Source organism: Schistocerca serialis, chromosome 3, assembly GCF_023864345.2.
Source record: "Schistocerca serialis cubense isolate TAMUIC-IGC-003099 chromosome 3, iqSchSeri2.2, whole genome shotgun sequence".
Lineage (NCBI taxonomy): Eukaryota > Metazoa > Arthropoda > Insecta > Orthoptera > Acrididae > Schistocerca > Schistocerca serialis.
Genome location: NC_064640.1, coordinates 200,749,196 through 200,771,228, shown reverse-complemented (window position 1 = coordinate 200,771,228; position 22,033 = coordinate 200,749,196). Strand labels below are relative to the sequence as shown.

Here is a 22,033-nt window from a genome sequence, read left to right as displayed (position 1 = left end):
CATGCTTGAAATTACCAGTGTTATACCCTGTTGCTGAATCTTTTTCTTACTTTGATTTGTTGGCTGTTGTATGCTCTTGTCTGACTGCTTCCATATTGTAAAAAGCATTTGGAGCTCTATACTTGTTGCAAATGGAGGTCAGTGCAGCCATAAACACAGTGATCTACAACATTCAGTGTTCGTTTTGGTTTTGCCAGAAACCATTTCACCCACTTTACAGATGGCTGATAAGATAAAATCGTACTTTTCAATCTTAATTACCATTTTTATTTACTAAGTACAGAAAGAGATAGTAACTTGACAAATTATGGTTGGTACTGAGAACTTTGAGACACATGAAGTGTATCCTCATATTTAATGACGGGGAGTTATTTTGTTTTTGTGGAGGACAGTTTGCAAACTGTCTTATGCTACGTGTCTATTTGGAAAATGAGTAAGCAAATTAAGAAGTTTTTTCTGTTTGTGTTGAAAGTTTTTTGTGGGCTTCATGTCACTATGGGAGATATCACTGGAATATAGTTGATGGGACACACCCTGAGGCAGCAAGGAATTGTCAGCGTTGTTATAGGGGGAAATGTGGGGATAAAAGAAGCATTTGATATGATGCCTGACACATCTGCGGCGTTACCTCAGTTTGTTAAAGTTGCTATTGCCAGTAACTCACTGAGCCTCCATATCACATCTTCTGTTTGGCCAGTATAATGCTCACAAAACATTTGCTCAGATTTGATCACAGCCGAGTGCTTTCTTTATTTTATACTGGTCTAAGAGCATAGGGAATGGTATGTAGGTAACTGATGCATTGTGTTGTTGTAACAGCCTCATCCATTTTGGATCATGATAGTGAGAGCATATCAGATGTGGTAACTTATGTGTCTGTGTATTTTGGGTCAAACCTTGTATGGGAGTGAAATGTAGATGATAAGCAAGTCAGGCAAGAAGAGAATAGAAGCTTTGACATGTGGTGCTGTAGAAGAATGCTGAAGATTAGGTGGGTATATCAAATAAAAATTGAGGTGGTATTTCCTTGAACTGTGGAAGAAACAAATTTGTGACACAACTTCACTAAAAAAAAGGATTGGTTGATGGGACACAGCCTGAGGCAGCAAGGAATTGTCAGTTGTTATAGGGGGAAATGTGGGGATAAAAATTGTAGAGGAAGACAAAGGGTGGAATACAGTAAGCAGGGTCAAATGGATGTAGGTTGTGATAGTTATGCAGAGATGAAGAGGCTTGCATAGAATAGAGTAGCGTGGAGCACTGCATCAAACCAATCTCCAGATTAAAGACAACAACATATTGAGCAAATAGTGTATATCCAAGAGAGTTTCTTCAGTAGTGCTATGCATCTGTTTATTCACACTTCTACTGTTAGTGGACGGAAAGTGAAATCAGATCGTGGAGCACGGAGAAGACCCACTGTGGTTTAAAAACATAATTCTGAAAATGCTGAGGTTGCTGTTATTGTAGCACACACTGTTCACAAAATAACATAGGAAATGATGACAGACAAAAGTTCGTAGAAATTAGTATTTTTATAATCAAATCAATGTGTGAAGCGTACAACTTCAGGTATTGTACCTTAGTGAGAGACCTTTCTGAGAACCGAAGAAGATTCTGGTTCTGTGTAAAATTAGTAAGCGGATTAATCAGATTGCTTGTTGCCTGTATGTTGTGGCAATAGAATACAGCAAAAGGAAAGATGAAGTTCTACATTTTGCATTCAAGGAATTATTCGTGCAAGAGGATTGTAGAGACATACCGTTGTTTGACGTCACGCAGGAATAGTAATAAACACTGCTGGTGTAGGGAAGCAACTGAAAGGGTTGAAAACAAATAAGTTGTCAGGTCCAGGCAGAATCCCAGTTCGATTTTACAGATAGTGTGACTTGCATTTATTGCAAATCTCTCACTGACTGTAAAGTCCCATGCTACTTGAAATAAAGCTCAGATAGCTTTTATATATAAGAAGGGTGAAAGAATTGATCTGCAAAATAAGACCAGTTTCCTGAATGTTGGTTTGCTGCAGAATAGGGTATTTGACAGTTTTCTGGACATTGACTTAAATGATTGAGTATGTCGTTTTATGCTCCTACCATGCCTTTTTTCCTTTTGAATTTCAGTATTTTTTTATAAAAACGGAAATGGAATTCAAATAATTTGAATGCCACTAATACATTCCATTTGAGTAATGTGATGCCTGTGGTGTCACTGGCTAGCTCGCTGCTGCTGCTGTCGGAGTGTTAATTCACAGTGATGTCTTCTTTTAAATTTACTTTGTCGAAAATGGGTTACGAATGATGTGTGGTACCACACTGTACAAATACATATATAAAAACTTCTGAAAAGTTGTTTTTGAGTATTCCAGAGAATGGGAAGATGCATAAAATATGGTTGCACTGTACCGGCAAATTGCCACCACATTGATGCACAAGTTCACTAACTTAATTAAAAATGTGTTGCACTGTGAAGTTAACATTAACTTACATCAGAGATATGCTGTCCCACTGTTACATGAAAGGATAGCGTCATTCAATGAAATTTAACTCCTAGTGAAAACTGTTGTTTTACCCAGCTACATCTCAGTTATTTGGTACCTCAGTTGTTGAGCGGTAGACCATCGAATTTTATAAGATGGCCCCCATAGATCACTGATTCGATTCTAACCTGTAAGAACATTTTAACGTATTTTTAAAATGACATGAAAGTCCTCTCATATTAAAACTTAATCACAATTACAAAACTGCAACACACCAATCACAAACAGAATATTATTGTTTTTTCCTTGCTGCTTACGTGCACTTACAATTGCAGTCTCTGCTCATGCATGTCATGTTCAAAATGATACTTCCTAGTTAATGTGACCATACACTTTTTACTTGATTAGAAACAATGTTTTTATATTTGTACTGTCCAGCTAGGATCCGTATTGTTTAAAATTTTCCAGTTTCATCATCTTACGTAAAAATGAAGTGAGTCTGCTTCAGAAGTTAACCTTAGTTTAAATTCGCAAACTTCACAGCCCTTACGTTTGTGTCACCTGTATGTTGTGCACACTTTGTATCTCTCCGTATAACCTCAACGTCCTCCACTTCAGTGTTCTGTAGGCATATGGTGATATCTTCACTACAAGCAATGCATTCCAAAAAAGTGAATTATTTGTTCGCAAAGTAAATGCATTTATCCTCTGTTTTCCATTTCTCAGATTAAGACTAATGTGAAGCTATACATAGCTATACATAGCATACATTAACACTCCGACAGCAGAAGCAGCGAGCTAGCCAGTGACATCACAGGCATCACATTACTCAAATGGAATGTATTAGTGGGCATTCAAATTATTTGAATTCATTTTCCGTTTTTATAAAAGAATACTGAAATTCAAAAGGAAAAAAGGCATGGTAGGAACATAAAACAACATACTCAATCATTTAAGTCAATGTCCAAGCTATACATAGCACATCCCACAATTGAAACAACTGCTAAAATCAGTCCTTGCTAATGCAATTTTTGTATTTTGTGTAAAACGTTTAAAATATATAACCTTTCAAGGACTCGAACATGTGTTATTTATCTGGAGTCTCACACAGTATCCGCTGCGCCACCGAACATCTACTGGATGCAGCATCTCTGCTGAGTATCCTCTACAGCACAAATCCACACAAAGTTTTGCCAAGAATAATTTTATTGCACTTTGGGTTGTAGCTCATGACTGATAGTCAACATCTAGTTATAATATATGGATCCAGTCTCAAAAGTTCTACAGTTCCTTGGCATTGAGCGAGTTAAATGATGTTGCAGGGAGCAGGGAAAAGAATATCTGTTGTTGCAAATATTGCTGCTCTCAATGGGTGGAGCATAAATACATCAACTTTCACAGGGCTTCCACTACCAGCACACACAAAATTCCTTTATATTGTTACTTGAAAATTGTAATTATGTTTTCCATCACTAAATAGCAATTGTTTATGGAAAAAGTGCATAAAAACTTCGTAACTTCAGCTAATGCTCCATTAATAAATGTATAGCTTTATCTTACTCACCAGAGCATCAGCCAGTAACAGAGCATCTTCGATCACGAAACCAGATCTTGATATTTAATGATTTTTAAGATTTAATTACATAAAAATAAGATATTTTGGGAGAAAATTGACCGTAAATGCTATTAAAATGTTATAATCAATCAGAATAACAACAATCCAATCCATATTTTTAACAAAGGAAAATAGCCTGTTCTTGAGCATATTCTGAATATAATAATTTTACATGAGACATGAAAGCTTCTAGTTACATATCTGCACGGAATTAGAAAGCAGTGCTTGTGTGTAATTCGGCCTGTCCTTTTCCTACACTATATCCCTCAAACCGTGGATGGTAACAGGTAGAGTCCATATTCCTAGATTTATGGAAAGCATTTGACACCATGCGCCACTGCAGGCTGTTAACAAAGGTATGAGCACACACAGTATTTTCCCACGTATGTGAGTGGCTTGAAGAATTTTTAAGTCATAGAACTGAGTTTCTTGTCCTTCATGGCAAGTGTTCATCATAGACGATGGTGTCATTTTAAGTGCCCCAGGGAAAGGTGATAAGATTGCTGTTATCCTCTATGTACGTAAATGATCTGATGGGAATGGTAAGCAGCAATCTGCAACTGCAGACTACACTGTGATATACAGGACGGTATTGTCATTGAGTGCCTGCAGAAGGACTGGGATGACTTAGATAAAATTTGTACTTGGTGTGATGCTCTAAATGTAGAAAAATATATGTTAATGCAGATGTGTAAGAAAAGCAATCTTATAATGTTTGAATACAGTATTAATGGTGTGCTGCTCGAGTCACGTGGGTTAAGTATGTAGACAAAACATTGCAAAGCAGTATGAAACTGAATGAGCATGCAAGGATGGTTGTAGAGAAGGCGAATGGTCGACTTCAGTGTATAGGGAGAATATTAGGAAAATGTAGCTCATATGTAAAGGAGTCGTCATAAAGAACACCTGTGGGTGTTTGGAATCCTCACCAGGTCGGATTACGGAAGACAGCAAAGCATTTCAGAGGCATGCTGCCAGATATGTTACTGCTGTCAGTCAACCCCAACTATTAGAGAAATGCTCATTGAATTTAGAATATCTGGAAGAAGATTGCATTGTTTTCGCAAAACACTATTTAAGAAATTTAGAAAACCAGTATTTGCTACCAGTGTACATTTTGTGTGAGGGCCACAAAGGAAAGATAAGAGAAATCAGCACTTGTATGGAGAAATATATACAGTTGTTTATCCGTCTCTCCATTTTCAAGTCGAACAGGAAAGGAAATGACTAGTAATGGTGAAGGGTACCCTCTACCGTGCACCATATGGTGGCTTGCGGAGTATGCCTATAGATCTAGAGGTCTATCCTTTACACCTACTGCCTTCCACTGAGATGTCAGCAACCTTTCCCCAAACCACCCTCCAGCTCCTCTGCTTCCTTTCCCTCCTGGCACAATCCACCTGACACAACCCTTCATCTCAGTTATTGTGTATATGTTGTTATTATCTTTCTGTGTAATTAGTTGTGGGTGCTACATGTGTTTTAGGAAGATTTTATTGAAACTTTGCAGCAATACCAGAGAAATAATCATTTATCAAATCTGCAAATTTGTGAGAATTCAGCAGTTTTGTGGGTTTTACCGAGCCTGTATTTAGCTCTATTATCTGACAGTAATGATCAAAGAGGCCAAGATCTCTATAAAGATTTTAAAATTTTCCCTTTCAGTATCATTATTGATGTCATAGTTGCAGCATTTATCTTTTGTGCCATGCCAACAATATTAAAAATATGTAGGCAATTATTAGTAGCTTCACCCTTAACACTCTGTTAACTGTTAACTCTCAAGCAGGTACGCCAATTTTTATAACATGAGCGGGCTCACGGGGTACTTTACACATATGTGAAGGCTACCTGTCTTTGTTACCAAGGTAAATATGTATGAGCAAAATCGCAGTTTAATTACACAAGGATAAAATAAACTTGCATTATATGGGCTAAATGATCGTTGAATTAAACAATAATAAAAAAAAAAAAACTTTCGCCGTACCACCCTGTTGCCATGTACTGTGCAGCTTATCACTGTGTTAGCTAAAGCAATAATGAACAGGAACGGGCTCGCAGTTATAAAACAACACTGGAACAGTACAAAACAGTGTTATTTGAGATTGCTGTATGTCATACATAGGCATGCTCACTTGAGAGTTAATATTCATGTCTCCATGTATTAACATTTTGGGGGTGAGATTCTTTGTTAGACTTCAGTCAATTTGTCGAAGAAAGTGCCTACATTACTGCTCTGTGAGCACTACATGCACTGAAATGATTAACTTGTTACAGATGTGTAGTATTGTTTGTTCACTGAATACCAATTCAAAATGCTCATCTACACTGATTGTGATCAGATCTTCTCTAGCTATAAAATGTATGCCACCTGTGGCATAAATACGCGATCCCCTATCCTTTAAGGTAGCTCTACTGTAGCAGCTTCCACATTCATATGATGAAAGCACTATTGCTGTATTTCAGTCACTCTACACCAATGCTTTGTACTATTCGAAGACTATAATTCAGCTTCAAGCTGGTGAACTTCATTTTTAACTGGCTGCACATTTTGATGGTGAATAGATAATTATAAGCTAATTTCTGTGGCCTTTGTGCACTCCAGTATGGTACATTCTATCTTCCATGTACACTTGAAGTATTTTGTAAACTGGTTTAGACCCTTTTAAAGGAAGAGAGCCTCTTGTCATGGTTTACCCAAAAAATGCCTAGTCCTCAACACATAACAACTGCATTAGACCATGTGTGGCCCTACACCCACTTGCTATACTCCACTGATTAACTACAGAAACCTCCCCTTCTCACAACAGCTTTGACTTGAAACAGTTTCTTGAATTAAAAAATTCTTGCTCCATTTTGAAAAAAGGGTGCCTTCTTTCTAAACTTGTTTAATAACTGGGCTAACTCTTCTGTTTTGTTGTTATTTTTACCTTTATTGTTACTGCGGAACTGTTTCATAAATGCTTATCTCAGCCTCTGGTAATCCTCAAATTTGTTAAGACTGTTTATTGCCAACAGATTTAATTTACTTCTGTCATGGATTTGTTTCCAAATTCTGTCGTAATACGTTTTCCGAGAAATGTTTGAGAATTATTTTGCAGGGAGTATTGTGCCAACTGGCCATGAAATTGTCGTTCTGACCAATTTCATTCGTTTTTACCCCACATAATCACCTACTTCCATCCTTTTTGTGTCTATCAGATAATGAAAAGAATCATTGCAGTCTTCAGTGACACAACACTGGAATTTAATGTATTGGATTTCTTTGGATCATCTTCTATTTCTGGGCATTTTTGATCAAGAAAGCACATCTCGCGCACACACGACCACGCAGCTGAGCGAGGCATTCTGGCCCGAGTTGCCGGGCTTAGCAGTCTTGTGCGTTTGAGGTGTTGTTGCTTGGTGTGCATGAATGGTGTACATTTCTCTCTTTTCCTTAGCTGACGAAGACTGGCTGAAAGCTATGTGTAAGTGTCTTTCAATTGTGCCTGTCTGCAACTTAATTTGTCATCTGCGCATTAAGTATCAATCTATCTTTCCCAATATTTTATTGTTGGCTACTCCTAGTTCTCCGTTCCAAGCACTGGGTGAACATTAATGGTGTTAACAAGTGAGAGTAATTCTGGGATCTTCCCTTGAATGTTCATCATGTTTACATTTTGTCTGGCTGATGTACAACAAGCTAGATGGCACAGTGGTTGTGGTACTGAACTCAGAGCTTGGGAGGAGTGGGGCTGAAATCACTCTCCAGCTGTCCAGATTCAGGTTTTCCATCAATAACGTGAATGCTGGAATTTTTCCTTTTAAAATAACTCAATCTGTTTTCTGCTCCGTACTTACTCACTCTGAGCCTGTGCTAGTCACTGATGACTTCTTGGTCAATGAGGTGTTAATCTGTTATCTTCCCTTTTGTGTGTAGACTTACATTCTCCACAATGAATATGGGTAATCTACTCACCTCTTGGGACTAATAAACGGAAGTGGACATTGGGTTTGTCCCAAAGATCCGTGTTTCACTCGTTCAGCCAACTTTCAGTACCAAGTATTATGTGAGACCCGTTACATTCCAGAAGTGCTTCAACCTCTGTCACTTTTTTGTGTTCTACACACCAAGCTACACTGATAGCACATCATGTATTTCTCAAACTTGTGAGTTATATGGGGGAACACTGCAGCATTTACCTTCACAGTGCAAGACTAAGAACTAATATGATCCCAGTAGTTACACAAGTCTCAGAGATGTGGTTTAAAGAAATGAGAGCTTCAGTGGTCAGTTCCAAGAACAATTCTTCATATTGTGAGCATACACACACCATGAGATGTGCTGGTGTTTTTAGCGTCCTCTCCCAGTTGCCAATGAGAACAACTGGCCTCCGCCACACATTGAATGAGAGATCACAGTGTTCTTGAAAGTATCAGATAGCTTAAAATTATGTGCTAGATAGGGATGAAATTTAATTTTGATGATATTTAATTAATTGCAGAGCACATTCCTTTCATCTCGTGCATCAAATATAATTGTAATTCTAGCTGATTGTTAATTCCCTTTCATTGATAGACAAAATTAGATGCTTTTTTGTGGCACACACACACACACACACACACACACACACACACACAGATCATAACATATTCATGAAGATATTGATCAGGTTGCAAATGTTTGAAAACTTTTTTTCAGTCATTGATTAGCCTGTTGATTATTAAAAAAAAAGTGACGCAGTTTTTTGCTGGAGTAACATTTTTACACAAAGTTCAAGTTTTTGTGGAATAGTGTATGCATTTGAGTCCATGTGATTGATAATGAAATTCATGCAAGTTATTGAGTCTGTTAATTTTTTTTCCAGGGAAACTACTAAATGACGAGGATCCCGTGTCCAAATACAATATAGATGAGAAAAAATTCATTGTTGTTATGGTAAGCAAACCAAAGCTGCCAGTTGTCGAAAATGGTGAAAAAAGTACCGTGGCAACAGTAACACCGTCTACAGAAAACTCCACAGCCACTTCTAGTTCTCAGACTGCTACTTCACTGCCTTCAACCACGACTACCACAGCTGGCACAAGCACACCAGCTACTACTACATCAGCATCTGCAGCTCCCACAAGTGCTGCAACTACCACTGCTATGAGATCTCCCACTGTCTCAACTGTACCTGCAACTAATAAGTCATCAGCTTCATCGAGTCAGCCTCTGTCCAGCACTGCTCAGAGTGAATCATCATCAACGTTACCAGCTACAGCTGCCTCAAGAACCAGTGCTGGAGAAACTCCTCGTGTGCCAGTGCCGATTGCGGGAAGCGATGACTCTCATCCTGGAGGAGATGATGGCCCCCACGTACTTCCCAATCCAAACCAGACCGGACGCGAGGAGAGGGAACAGACTTCCGGTGGTGGAAATGAAGCTTCTGCTCAAAGTGCCCCTGCTGATACTGAATGTGAAAGGAGTGCATCTACAGAAGAGCACAGTGGGTAAGTTGTTCTGCTTCAAAATGAAAAGTGTGGTAATTGTCAATGGCTACAAATGCCATGAAAGCACTTGCATAAGTTTCATACAGATATTAAGATATCAGGAAAATACCTATATCTACATGCGTACCCCACCATCTGCCCTACAGTGCATGGCAGAAGTCACTTCATACCAAAATTGTGTTGTTGTCCTGCCCTATGTAACTCCCACATGAGCAGGGGAAATGCATAAGTCGTGTCTGTATGAACCTTTACCTTGATTATTTTCTGAGTCTCTGGGTGAGAAATATGGTGTAGGCAGCATTGTTGTACATCTGCATAAAGTATCAGTAATAAACTGTACCTGTATGTCATATCGACCTTACAAGCATGTTCTGATCTTAGCAGCATATTTCTTGATTTCTTATGTATACTTCCAGAATCAGTTCATAAGGACATCAGATGCTGAAACAGTATTGTAGGATAGAACATTTGTGTGTGGTTGTGACAATTCTGCTCATACCTGGGGTTTTAAAATAAAGATTGCTTTTCTTAATGTTGACACATTTAGCCTGACAGTGGAACTTGATGTAACGGATAACTATTTAATGTTTTTGTGCTCCTCTGTGTCACAGGGATTTTTTGCACCATCGCATTCTGCTCCTGGAAGTATTGTTCATCAAAAAGTCTGTAAATATTCCTAAATAATTGTTATGTAGGGCTGGCTTCAAATTTTGGTTGTCAACACATGTGAGAATTAAAGTTCAATTAATTGTTTATTATCCTTAGACATGTGTGCAGAGAGTTGTTAATCATTGGACCAGCTGAGCTTAACTGGCTCACTACAGTTATGTTATACCAATTCCCATCAAAGCACTGATTGAGTATCCTCTGTACCAACAACTTTTAGTGTCTGGAGCCTAGCTTCACCCCAGCACTAAGTCCCTTCAATAGTTAACACGTCTTATTTGGTCATCACATGCCAAACAAGGAGTTCCTCCAAAAATTAAGCCTTGAAATTAACATTTCTCACAACAAATACTTTATCAGTGCTGTTAAACTGCCATCCAGACAGAGACAGCTACTTTGCACAAATGCATCTTGTATGTAGTCTTCACGCCCCCCCCCCCCCCCCCCCCCCCCCACACACACACACACACACACACACACACACACACACACACACGTCTTGTAATTTCCACCAATTACCTCACTGTTGGCCCACACCCGACACTGTGTGATTTGAGATTTGAAAAGTTCAGGTCTTTTGAACAACACATGATATTTACATTATAAGTGTACCATGTCATACACAATTTATGACTCAACACTATGTATATAACTGAAATACCTCATGAGTTATTTGTTATTTGTAGCATTTGCATAAAGTACAAATCTTTGAATTTGAACAGTCAAAATACATCCCAATTTTACTCTGGCACAAAAAGTAGGACATTTTTCCTATTTGAAAGAGCCCCCTCTTTCCAATTATGGACTCAGAATTGATGTAGCACTTCCAGTTCACACACAGTTGATGATATTAATGATACGTGTTACACATCATCTAAGTTTTTATCTTAATTTGCATAAAAATGAAGACATTTATATTTCTTCTAATATCTAGGTCTTAATGCTAATGCATGCTGGTGTGTGTGACATTCTGTTAATTGCATAGCTTCTCAAAAGTAGTTAGTGATGGTCTCTTGCTAGTTAAGCAAACATGTAAATAATGCAATTTAGTCTATATGTAGATAGTTGTCGCAGAGTTCTGTCTGTTGACACTTGACTGAGTGTTATATCAGTATTATTAAACAGAGTTCAATAATTTCAAGATGTGGTAGTGAAATGTTTCTCGATTAGTTGTCACTCTTCAACTGCTGATCACGTTAGATAGCTCAGAGGTCAGTAATTCCATCTCAACTTTGTTAATTTGTCATTTCTCCCTGAGGAATATCTTTATTCATTTGTGAAATATCATGACTAATGTGAACAATACAAAATAGCCCCACACTATTTTCCAGTCTCTCTGGGAGTCACTATTTCTTAGCATTTTCACAGTTCACACGGTTCACAATAACAAGGTTTTTCCCACTCCCATCCGCTGACAGCTCGTCTTCTGGGGTGATGTAGAGCACCTCTTCCTGAAGAACGTGTGCCTGACAGCAAGCTGCTTGCTGCTCGATGCATGCTGATTTACTCCTCCTAAATAAGCAAACCACCTTGTGGCCACTAGCTGTCACACTCATCATCAAATTGACACAGCATCTGATCAGGATTTCACTCCATTGCATCACACTGTTTCCTTATCAGATGCACCAAGGATCCCCTCAGTACTCGCATTTTGCTTCTCTGCTACTGGTTTCAAATACTGGTTCAGTTTCATGTTACTACAAAGACGACAGGTGCCAGACTTCTACCACTAATCTAAGATTGCATTATTTCATGTATTTTGTGGCAGTCTTTAATTTATCCACATTTAAACAGAGCTGCCACTCAGTGAACATGGTGAAATACTGCCTAGTGTTCTGCATTGCCTTACTATCGCCCAGGGGTAATACTTTTTTGTAGACATCATCTGTGAATAAACGTAGTATGCTGTTGGTTGTAATTGATATTACACACATGGTGTTACTGTCACTAATATGTGACATCCCGTATACAGTTTTATGTTTTACATGTGAAACTCTTCAAACCAAATGTATATTCATGAATGTCTCCGGTCTTATTTTGGTTATGTGTTGACAGTTTCGTAGTGTTAGAACACTATTTTATAAACAAAGAAGATGGAATCTGTGTCTATTATGTTGAAGTATTTGATTACCTCCAGACAAGTACGGTTTCTTGCATCCATTCCAGTTCTTCAAAAGAAGGCTCTTTTCAGTAGGTCATGCTCTTTTTAGAGCTTTATTTCTGGGGTTTTCCAGCTGATGGATGTAAGTGATATTGGTCTGTTGTTCTGTGCATCCATTCTTTTGCTCATCTTATAAGTGAGAGTCACCTGTATTCTTATCCATTCACATGGTTCCGCACTTTATGTAAATCTTGAACTTCATGTTCATCACGTCTTCACCTTTGTCGTTCTACCTGACCCCTCGTACTTCTGGAGTTGATGATTAAAAAACCATTGCTATAATGTTAACAAATGTCCCTTGTAGTTCAGTTCAGTGTGGCATATCATCTGTAAGGCATTTGTTCAAGAAATCCATATTGAATGCCCTTCATTATACTGTCCCCACTGGACAAACAATTAGTGGAGAGTACTATGGTAACCTCCTGGACAAATTGTAACAAAAGATATTCGAAAAAAGGCCAGGTTTAGCAATGAAGAAAGTCATCTTCCAACAACACATTGCACGCCCACACACATGCCATCGCCATGGCAAAATAACATGAACTAGGGTATGAATTGTTGCCACACCCACCTTATTCACCAGATATGAATCCGTCAGACTTCCATCTCTTCCCAAAACTGAAAATTTTTCTTGGTGGATGAAGATTCACTTCAAACGAAGAATTACAGGCCTGGAGGAAACTCATGTTTGAGATGGGATCAAGGCACTGGAATATCATTGGGTTAAGTGCATTAATCTACAAGGTGACTGCGTTGAAAAAAAAAGTTTCAGTGATGTAAGTACTTTCTTTCTATTCTGTTCTGAGACATTTTCAAACCACCCTCATATATACCGAGTGAGGTGGCACAGTGATTAGCACACTGGACTTACAATTGGGAGGACGACAGTTCAAACCGCGTCCGGCCATCCAGATTTGGGTTTTCGATTATTTCCCTAAATCGCTTCAGGTAAATGCTGGGATGGTTCCTTTGAAAGGGCATAGCCAACTTCCTCATCCTTCCATAATTTGATGGAACCGATGACCTTGCTGTTTTCTCCCATTCCCCCCCCCCCCAAATCAACCAACCAAACTTTGTCACTAGTATGACAGTATCTCTCACTTCCACAATGTATTATGCTTCGCTTGCAGACTTGGGCACTCGGTCATTCCACTATAGCTTCCGTGTTTTCCATAACTCGCAGCATTTCCCACTAACTGGCAGTCTACTGGTTATTGACACAGGCAGTTCGCCTTCCGGGAGCTGCCAGGGTATAATTTTTAGAGTCCACTGGGGTTACTATCCTTGGGCATAATGGTTACTAGGAACTTTGACCTCTTTGGTGGCAGGAAATCCAATGGTCAGATATTTGGATCTGTGAACTTAATATTATGAGAAATAACACAAATGCCTGCACAGTGATTAATAGAGTGTAGTGTTTACATGAGTTAGGTAGGAATTATTTTTGCTGCGTAGTGAAAAGATAGCACATCGAGTTGCAGACAGGCAATTGAAAAGACCATTACACACTCAGCTTTAGAATCTCACAACAACCACAATTGCATTCGTAAATAAATTTAACCCCTCGACCATGCTCGATGAACTGATTTCAGCCTGCCTGGCAGTGGCAGTGCTGCACTACATGCTCGATAAACAGTGCTTGGTCCCACAGTTGGCAACATTCAGGAGGCTTTACAAAGTTAAGAGTTTTACACCAGCTGAAAGGGTTCACTTGGTATTTTAACATTCGTTTTTGACAATAGGTTGTTAACCATAATAATTAATGAGCCGAGCAAATGCTGAACAGTTTGTAAGTTCAAATGTGGGTACAATGAAATGACGATTGCATTTTCACAGATGGTTACTAACCAACTACTGAGATTTCTGTTCTTTGTTCGCAGTGTTATTCCTATAAGGTATAGTTTAGGAACATGATTTTGAAATGTTTTACTCGAAGGATGAAATTCTTGTAACATCTATTTTCCAAAAGTATTCTGTATGCATTTACTTCTGCACCAAAAACCTTCATAAGACTGCCAAAATAAATCTATTGTAACATGCTTATTTTCATAGTACACATCTCTGCTGCTGAAAGCTTCAAATTGTGGAGCTCATAGCCTGAGTGGGCCAAATGCCACTTCCTTGAAACTGAGAAAAATGGACATAAAGTTTAGTACCTCACATACTTCGTTGAATGCATATTACTTGAACTGTTAACATTATTATGTAAAGTAGACATTGGTGAAAGTATACTTGCAACATGAAATTAAAAAACAAATATCTTGTCCTAAAAATAATGGTACACAGTAGTACATATTTCATACTCTTGTAGATGGCCCACTATGGCTCTAAGTTTTTATGGTCAAACTAGAAAAATCATATGTGGGCCGTATCCAAACCCCCTCTTGCTGCAAAATTTTCCACCTCCAAATTCTGGAAAAATTTATGTGAAATTCGTGGAATATAAGATAACAAAGACATTAGGTGCTCATATTTAGTTAGTTATTTTAACTGCTTCTTGATAAGCTAGTGTCAGAAACCAGTTAGAAGGAACAGCAGATTTGACCTTCATAGTGTTTCTACCTCTTTTCACTGGTGAAATGTCAGTAATTTTCCAACTTTGTATTTCATTTAGTCAGTAGCGACATGGTTGAGATGCGTCAAATTTCGTGCATTTAATTTTCAGTCATTGTGCCTTTTCACCATCTACAGTTTCCTTGCACGTTGAAAATTAACACATTGTATTGATTCATTTTTTTTACTGTAAAAGGTTTCTATCTCCTGCAGTGTTTTATGAGATCCACATAATTGTCTACTGAAAATAGAGGTTTGGCTATGTGTTTAGCAGATTCAGTACTACTGAAGTCTCTTTCATTTGGGAGAAAAGAATGACCTGATTCTAGAAAGTTTTGATCTATTATCTTAAAATGACTGTGATGGGCAAGACAGGCCCACAGCGACACACACACACACACACACACACACACACACACACACACACACACACACTCGTGAATAACATCATATTTCAGATATGTGTCATAGACTATGATCATAACTGTATTTTACTGATTATAAGTAAATAGCGTGTTTTCAAACTTGAGGCATAAGGAATACTTTTTACAGCTTTATTTCACCATAACAGTTCCAAAAGTGTAGCATTACTTATGTTGTCCATATTTTCATATGCTTAGCCTTTATGTTCACATGTTATTAGCTTTTCAGTTAATTAATGTGGGTGACAATCTGGTGGTAAGAAACTTCAAAGAAGAAGAAAGGTCCTAGCTGTAACGTTTCAGTACATACCTTCAATTTGGTGTAATAAAAACGTGAATGTTGTTTATGCCTGTCTTCTGAATTAGTATTTCCACATTATTTCTTGATTTTCATTTCATGAACTGTCCCTGAAATTTGTCCATTTTGCTGGTCAAAATCATCAGTGAACCAGAACATATCATGCATATGTGCCCCGTATTTCATATCGCCCAAATGTTCAAAACGTCGTAAGCCACATTTACAGTCTTTGTCTGGGTATGTTTCTGCAGATGCATGTTTCCCACTTGAATTAACATACTCTAGAGTAGAGTTGAGTTTTATTGGTCCTGCCAATCATGTATACACAAAGAGTACATTCTGACGTTTGACGAGTCAATGTATAACAAAATATTATATTAAATTTGCATTAATTTCATTATTTCTACATTAAATGGTCACTGAGTTACAATATACAGAGCAAATATTGTACAAAAAATTGACTAGATATTTTAAAGCAGGAACAGCATGTACTGTACCAGCAGGTTAATATTTGTATTACAGCACAATTTACATGGTAGATAATTAAATTTGTAGTAACATTTATATGACACATCACTAAGGCAAAGACACAAATCACTAGTGAACTTCCTGAAACTCGTGGAGGCTATAGAAGCAGTGATGTGTCAAATATGCCTTAGCAGTTGACTTCAAATTTGCCAGATCATTTATTGTTTTAATTTGTGGGGTAAGTTTATTATAAATAACTTTCCCATAATACAGGGTTCCTTTTGTATTCAGGGTGGTGTTGGTGGGTTCTAAATGAAAGTTTCCTTTTTGCCTGGTGTTTCAGGAGTGGATATTTTCATTTTTCTGGAAGAGAGTGGGCTTTTCCATTGAATATTTTTTACAAACGCAGTTATCTCATACACATATGTACAGGGAAGTGGGAGGATATCTAGTTTTTTAAAAGGTCTACAGGTTTTGTTCAATTTTACAACCTACCATTATTCTTGCAGTATAATTCTTTTTTGTAGTCTAAAGAGCTTTTGGCTAAGAAGAGTTACCACAGCAAATAATTCCATATTTCAGTTGTGAGTATATAAAGGCATAATACGCAGTTTTCAGAGAATCTTTGTTGCAGCATCCCTCTAATATTCTCATTAAGTAGCATGTAGTGTTTAATTTCTTACAGACTTTTTCAATATAAGTTCCACATTTAAGATTATCTTCCAAGAACTTAATGTTGTCTATATTCTGAAGGTCTATGTCAGAAATCTGACTCTGAACAGTTTGCTCACCTTTTTTCACGTTATAGAAATTTAGTGCCACCATCTTACTTGCATTTGTTACCAATTTGTTGTGACTAAACCAATTTTCAATATTGTTCAGTGTCTCTGTTGTAGACTTCTGAAGCATTTCCATGTCTTTCCCACTCACTAGCACACTTGTATTGTCAGCAAACTAGATGATGATCTCGCAGAATTTGTTCGTTCACATATAAAAGTAATAGAAGAGGTCACAGAACTGAACCTTGTGGCACTTCATATTTAATGGTTTCATTGTTTGAATAGTGTTGAGTGAGTTTGATGAAATTTTGATGTTGCACTTCAACCACTTGTTTTCAACCGCTTAAGTATGACTTTATCCAATTGTTAGATATTCCTCTAATCCCCATGTTGTCAAGCTTAGGCAATAGTTTTGTGTGATCTATGATATCAGAAGCCTTAGAGAGATCTACACATATGCCAATGACATTTTCGCCATTACCTAGTTTCTGAAATACTTCCCTTAATAGTTCAAAAGTTGCTGTATCAGTCGATTGACCTTTTTGGAACCATTGTTGCACTGTGGATAGTACTTCATGCTCATTCAGAAAATCTGTTACTCGTCTTTGAAAAAAAAAATTTCTATGATTTTTGAGAATACAGATAAGTAGAGCGACGGGCTTGTAGTTAGCCATTTAATTCGTTTTACGTATTTTGAATAGTGGTTTGAGCTTAGCTGTTTTTAGGCTTGATGGGAAAATTCTGGTTTGAAAGGATGGATGTTGAAAACTGTACTATTTTGTATGGAGCCTGTGAACGAGGTCATCTGTTAGGCACTGGTTTCTGCGTCAGTAAGACATTGGCCACTAATGTTTCAGAGTTTGTGTCTGTCAACCCAAGAATATCTGCTCTAACAGTGGATGTAAAGCAGATTAAGGCGGCTTTTGTGAACTGTCATGCTCCCATGGAGGAGAGCAAAAGTGAAGTGAAAGATGAGTTCTGTGCACAGCTAGAGGCAGTGATGGACGCTATACCAAATGGACACCTGAGGATCCTCCTTGGTGATATATGCCAAGGTTGGGAAAGAACAAATATTTCAAGACACAACAGGAAAGCACAGTCTATATGACCTAAGCAATGATAATGGGGGCGAGGTTCATTAGCTTCACTACATCATCAGGGTTGTTCATCTCCACCACAAACTTCCAGCAGAAAACCATACATAAGGGCACCTGGGTGTCACCAGATGGGAGAACTATAAATCAAATAGACCATGTTGCCATTGATTTAAGAACCAAGAGATGGGTTGTAGACGTTAAGACAGCACGGGGTGTCGAAGGTGGGAGTGATCATTTCCTGGTCAGAGGCCTTTTAAACGTACAGTGTAAAGGAAGAACGGGACCTAAGTTAAAAAGATTTGAAAGGTGCCATGTGGAGAAACTAAAAGATCACTGGGCCAGACCATGTAGGAGGAGGAAGAAGAACAATGGTTCAATAACGAGATCTCCACATTTTTTTTAATAAGGCTGTCTGGGATGCCATCTATTCCAGTGAAATGATTCACTTTTAAAGTTCTGATAACTGACAGGACTTCATTCTGGGTTTTTGGAAACAGAAACAGTCAGGTAGGATTTGTGTTGCTATTTACAGATGATACAGTCCCGTTTGTATTCCAAAGTTTGATTTCAGTGATTAATTGCTCACTTATATTGCTAAAATAAGTATTGAACACATTTGCTATTTCTTTATGATAATTAATGTCTGTACTGTTACAATTCAATTTAATATTGGAATTTTGAGGAGAAACATTGTTAGTTTGCTGTTTCACTGTACTCCATACAGCTTTCATTTTGTTATTGGAGTTATTTATATAGCAGTCATTTGCTATTACTTTATCTTCTTTGATAACTTTTTAAGTATCATTTTATAATTCTTGAAATATTTAAGGAATTCATTGGATACTATGGAAGACTTGGAGATCTCATGTAATCTTCGTTTTTCAGCACGACTTTTTTTATACCTGTTGTCAACCAGCAGTTTTTTCTGTTAAGCCTACTACTCTTGATTGTCTGATTTTTAGATGGAAATGACATGTTAAAATAAGTGTAAATATATCCATAAATATGTTGAACTTCTCATTTGTGTTTTCGTATCTGTACATTTCAGTGCAGGTTTCCTTCTTCAGTAAATTCCTAAAGTATCCAATGTTTTGATGGCTGAAGTTTCTCCCTATTTTTATTGTTTCTGTTTGTTTAATTAAGTTCAGCATTGAAGATATGTCAAGAAGCTGTGCATAGTGGTCACTGAAACCTGTGTTGAAGTTTCTAGCTGCATATTCATGGCTTTCCTTGTTTATCAGTATCATATCAATTGTGGTGCTGGATACACTTGTAACTCTGGTAGGGGAATTTATAATTGGGAGCAGGTTGTATGTTGCACAAATAGCCACAAGATCATCTCTATCTTTTGAAACTTTTTTAAAGTCGGTGTTAAAATCTCCACGTAGTATAATTGTTTTGTTTAGGTTCCTGATACTGTCAAGATTACCTTCAAGTTGGGTAAAGAATATTTTTGTGTTTTTATTGAGGTTAGTTCTGCAGCAGAAATTTCAAAATCACTTTCTTTTCCCAACTTTTTGAGAAATTTTAGGCAGAAATAGCTGATATTGTCTTTCATAAATATACATGTTCCTCCATGTGTAGATATTTTCCTACAGAAGCGAGGTGTTGTAACATAACCCTGTGTACTTGTGATTGCTAACACCTCAACAGTTAGCCAATGTTCACTAAAACACATTACAGACACTTCTTCTAATTGATCTGACAGTAATACTTCAAGCTCATTTATTTTGTTTCACAATGACTGCACATTTTGATGGACAGTTATAAACTTGGGGTTTCCACTTGGCATATCTGATTTGTCTCTGCCTTCCTTTCATTTTAATCTGAAGAACACTTCTAGGATGAACTATGGAGGTGCTTTCTTCACCTGTGACTAGTAAATATCCTCACTTCTTGATGGTGGTTGTCTTGTTCTACCAGGTTGTATCCCATTGCTGTTGTTGGAAGGATGTACAGGAATCTGATAGATTGTTCTATTCCTTAGAAGTTTTTCTTTAATTATTTCACTAACATGATTACAATCAAACCTTTTCTCTTCATAGTTCAAATGCATTCCATGGTTTGTGTAGATTTCGATGAAGCTCGCTTACATCCAGTACAACATACTTAGCGTATTGAGAACACAGTTTCCTTATTTTAATATTTGTTTTCCAAATTTCTTTGTTTACACATGATCTGTAAATTAGATCTTGCCTATGAGGCAGTGTGGCAACTACTGTGTTTCTGCATTTGTTAGCTTGTAAAAAATTCTGCAGCATTTACACGCAAGCCTCTGCTACATTTTTTGGCCACATCATTTGAACCAATTATACAGACGATAAAGTCAGTGTCCTGCACTAACCCATTTTTATTTTCCTTTTGCTAGTATTTTTCATTCACTGATCACAATTTCACACGTTTCCTCCTCCTCCCCCCCCCCCCCCCCCTTTTTTTAAAACTTGTATTATGTCAGCCATCTTGAATGTTTACATCACATGGTACGTCATTTGTTCTGACCAGCTGCTCGGATATGGCCCACTATGGTTCTAAAGGGAACTGTGATTTCTTAGAGTGAGTTTTAGTTACCCTGTTGTTATATTGTATTATGAGGGATTTGGACCACAACAATGATTTTGTGAAGCACTCAGCTAAGCAAACAATCAACAGATGGTGTCCACTGTGTTGTTGTTGTTGTTGTTGTTGGTTGTGGTGGTGGTGGTGGTGGTGGTGGTGGTGGTGGTGGTGGTCCTCAGTCCAGAGACTGGTTTGATGCAGCTCTCCATGCTACTCTATCCTGTGCAAGCTTCTTCATCTCCTAGTAACTACTGCAACCTACATCCTTCTGAATCTGCTTAAGTGTATTCGTCTCTTGGTCTCCCTCTATGATTTTTACCCTCCACGCTTCTCTCCATCACCAAGTTGGTGATCCGTTGTTGTTGCAGAACATGTCCTACTAACCGATCCCTTCGTCTAGTCAAGTTGTGCCACAAATTTCTCTTCTCCCCACTTCTGTTCAGTACCACCTCATTAATTATGTGACCTACCCATCTAATCTTCAGCATTCTTCTGTAGCACCACATTTCTAAAGCTTCTATTCTTTTCTTGTCTAAACTATTTATTGTCCACATTTCACTTCCATACATGGCTACACTCCATACAAATACTTTCAGAAACAACTTCCTGACACTCGATGTTAACAAATTTCTCTTCTTCAGAAACGGTTTTCTTGTCATGGCTAGTCTACATTTTATATCCTCTCTACTTTGACAAACATCAGTTATTTTGCTCCCCCAAATACCAGAACTGATCTACTTCTTTAAGTGTCTCATTTCCTAATCTAATTCCCTCAGCATCGCCTTATTTAATTATACTACATTCCATATCCTCGTTTTGCTTTTGTTGATGTTTGTCTTATATCCGCCATTCAAGACACTGTCCAATCCATTCAACGGCTCATCCAGGTCCTTTGCTGTCTCTGACAGAATTACAATGTCATCGGCAAACCTAAAAGTTTTTATTTCTTCTCCATGGATTTTAATTCCTACTCCAAATTTTTCTTTTGTTTCCTTTATTGCTTGCTCAATATACATATTGAATAACAGCCGGGATGGGCTACAACCTTGTCTCACTCCCTTCCCAACCGCTGCTTCCCTTTCATGCCCCTGGATTCTTATAACTGCCATCTGGTTCTTGTACAAATTGTAACTATCCTTTTGCTCCCTGTATTTGACCCCAGCTCTAAAAACATGAAAATGATGTGGCACAATCTGTCTTTCAGCCCTTCAGTTGTTGACAACCTACCAGTCGCAACAATCACTCAATTTGAGAAAAGTGCCCTGAAATGTGTCAGATTATGGCACACTACAAGAGGCACTGCGAAGCAGGGGATTAATTACACGGGCGGGAACAGATAGCGGCACAAGGAACAGCTCAGTCTAGGGGTTAATACGATTAGCAGGAAACGTGTTGTCATTTCTAAAATACTGCAGAGCTGTGAATGTAAATAATCAAACTCATTGCTGTAGAGTGCTTGTGGAATAA

General features: G+C 37.9%; 1 protein-coding gene across 2 annotated transcripts in view; it reads left to right on the top strand.

Moving 5' to 3' along the window:
- The window catches only part of LOC126469912 (UV excision repair protein RAD23 homolog B-like), a 153,604-nt gene that overhangs the window by 22,342 nt on the left and 109,229 nt on the right, over positions 1 to 22,033 (top strand). For both annotated transcript variants that reach the window (XM_050097277.1, XM_050097276.1), the window contains exon 3: positions 8,942 to 9,566. In XM_050097277.1, the coding sequence (XP_049953234.1) occupies positions 8,942 to 9,566 (625 nt within the window). The remainder of the gene's footprint in view (positions 1 to 8,941; positions 9,567 to 22,033) is intronic.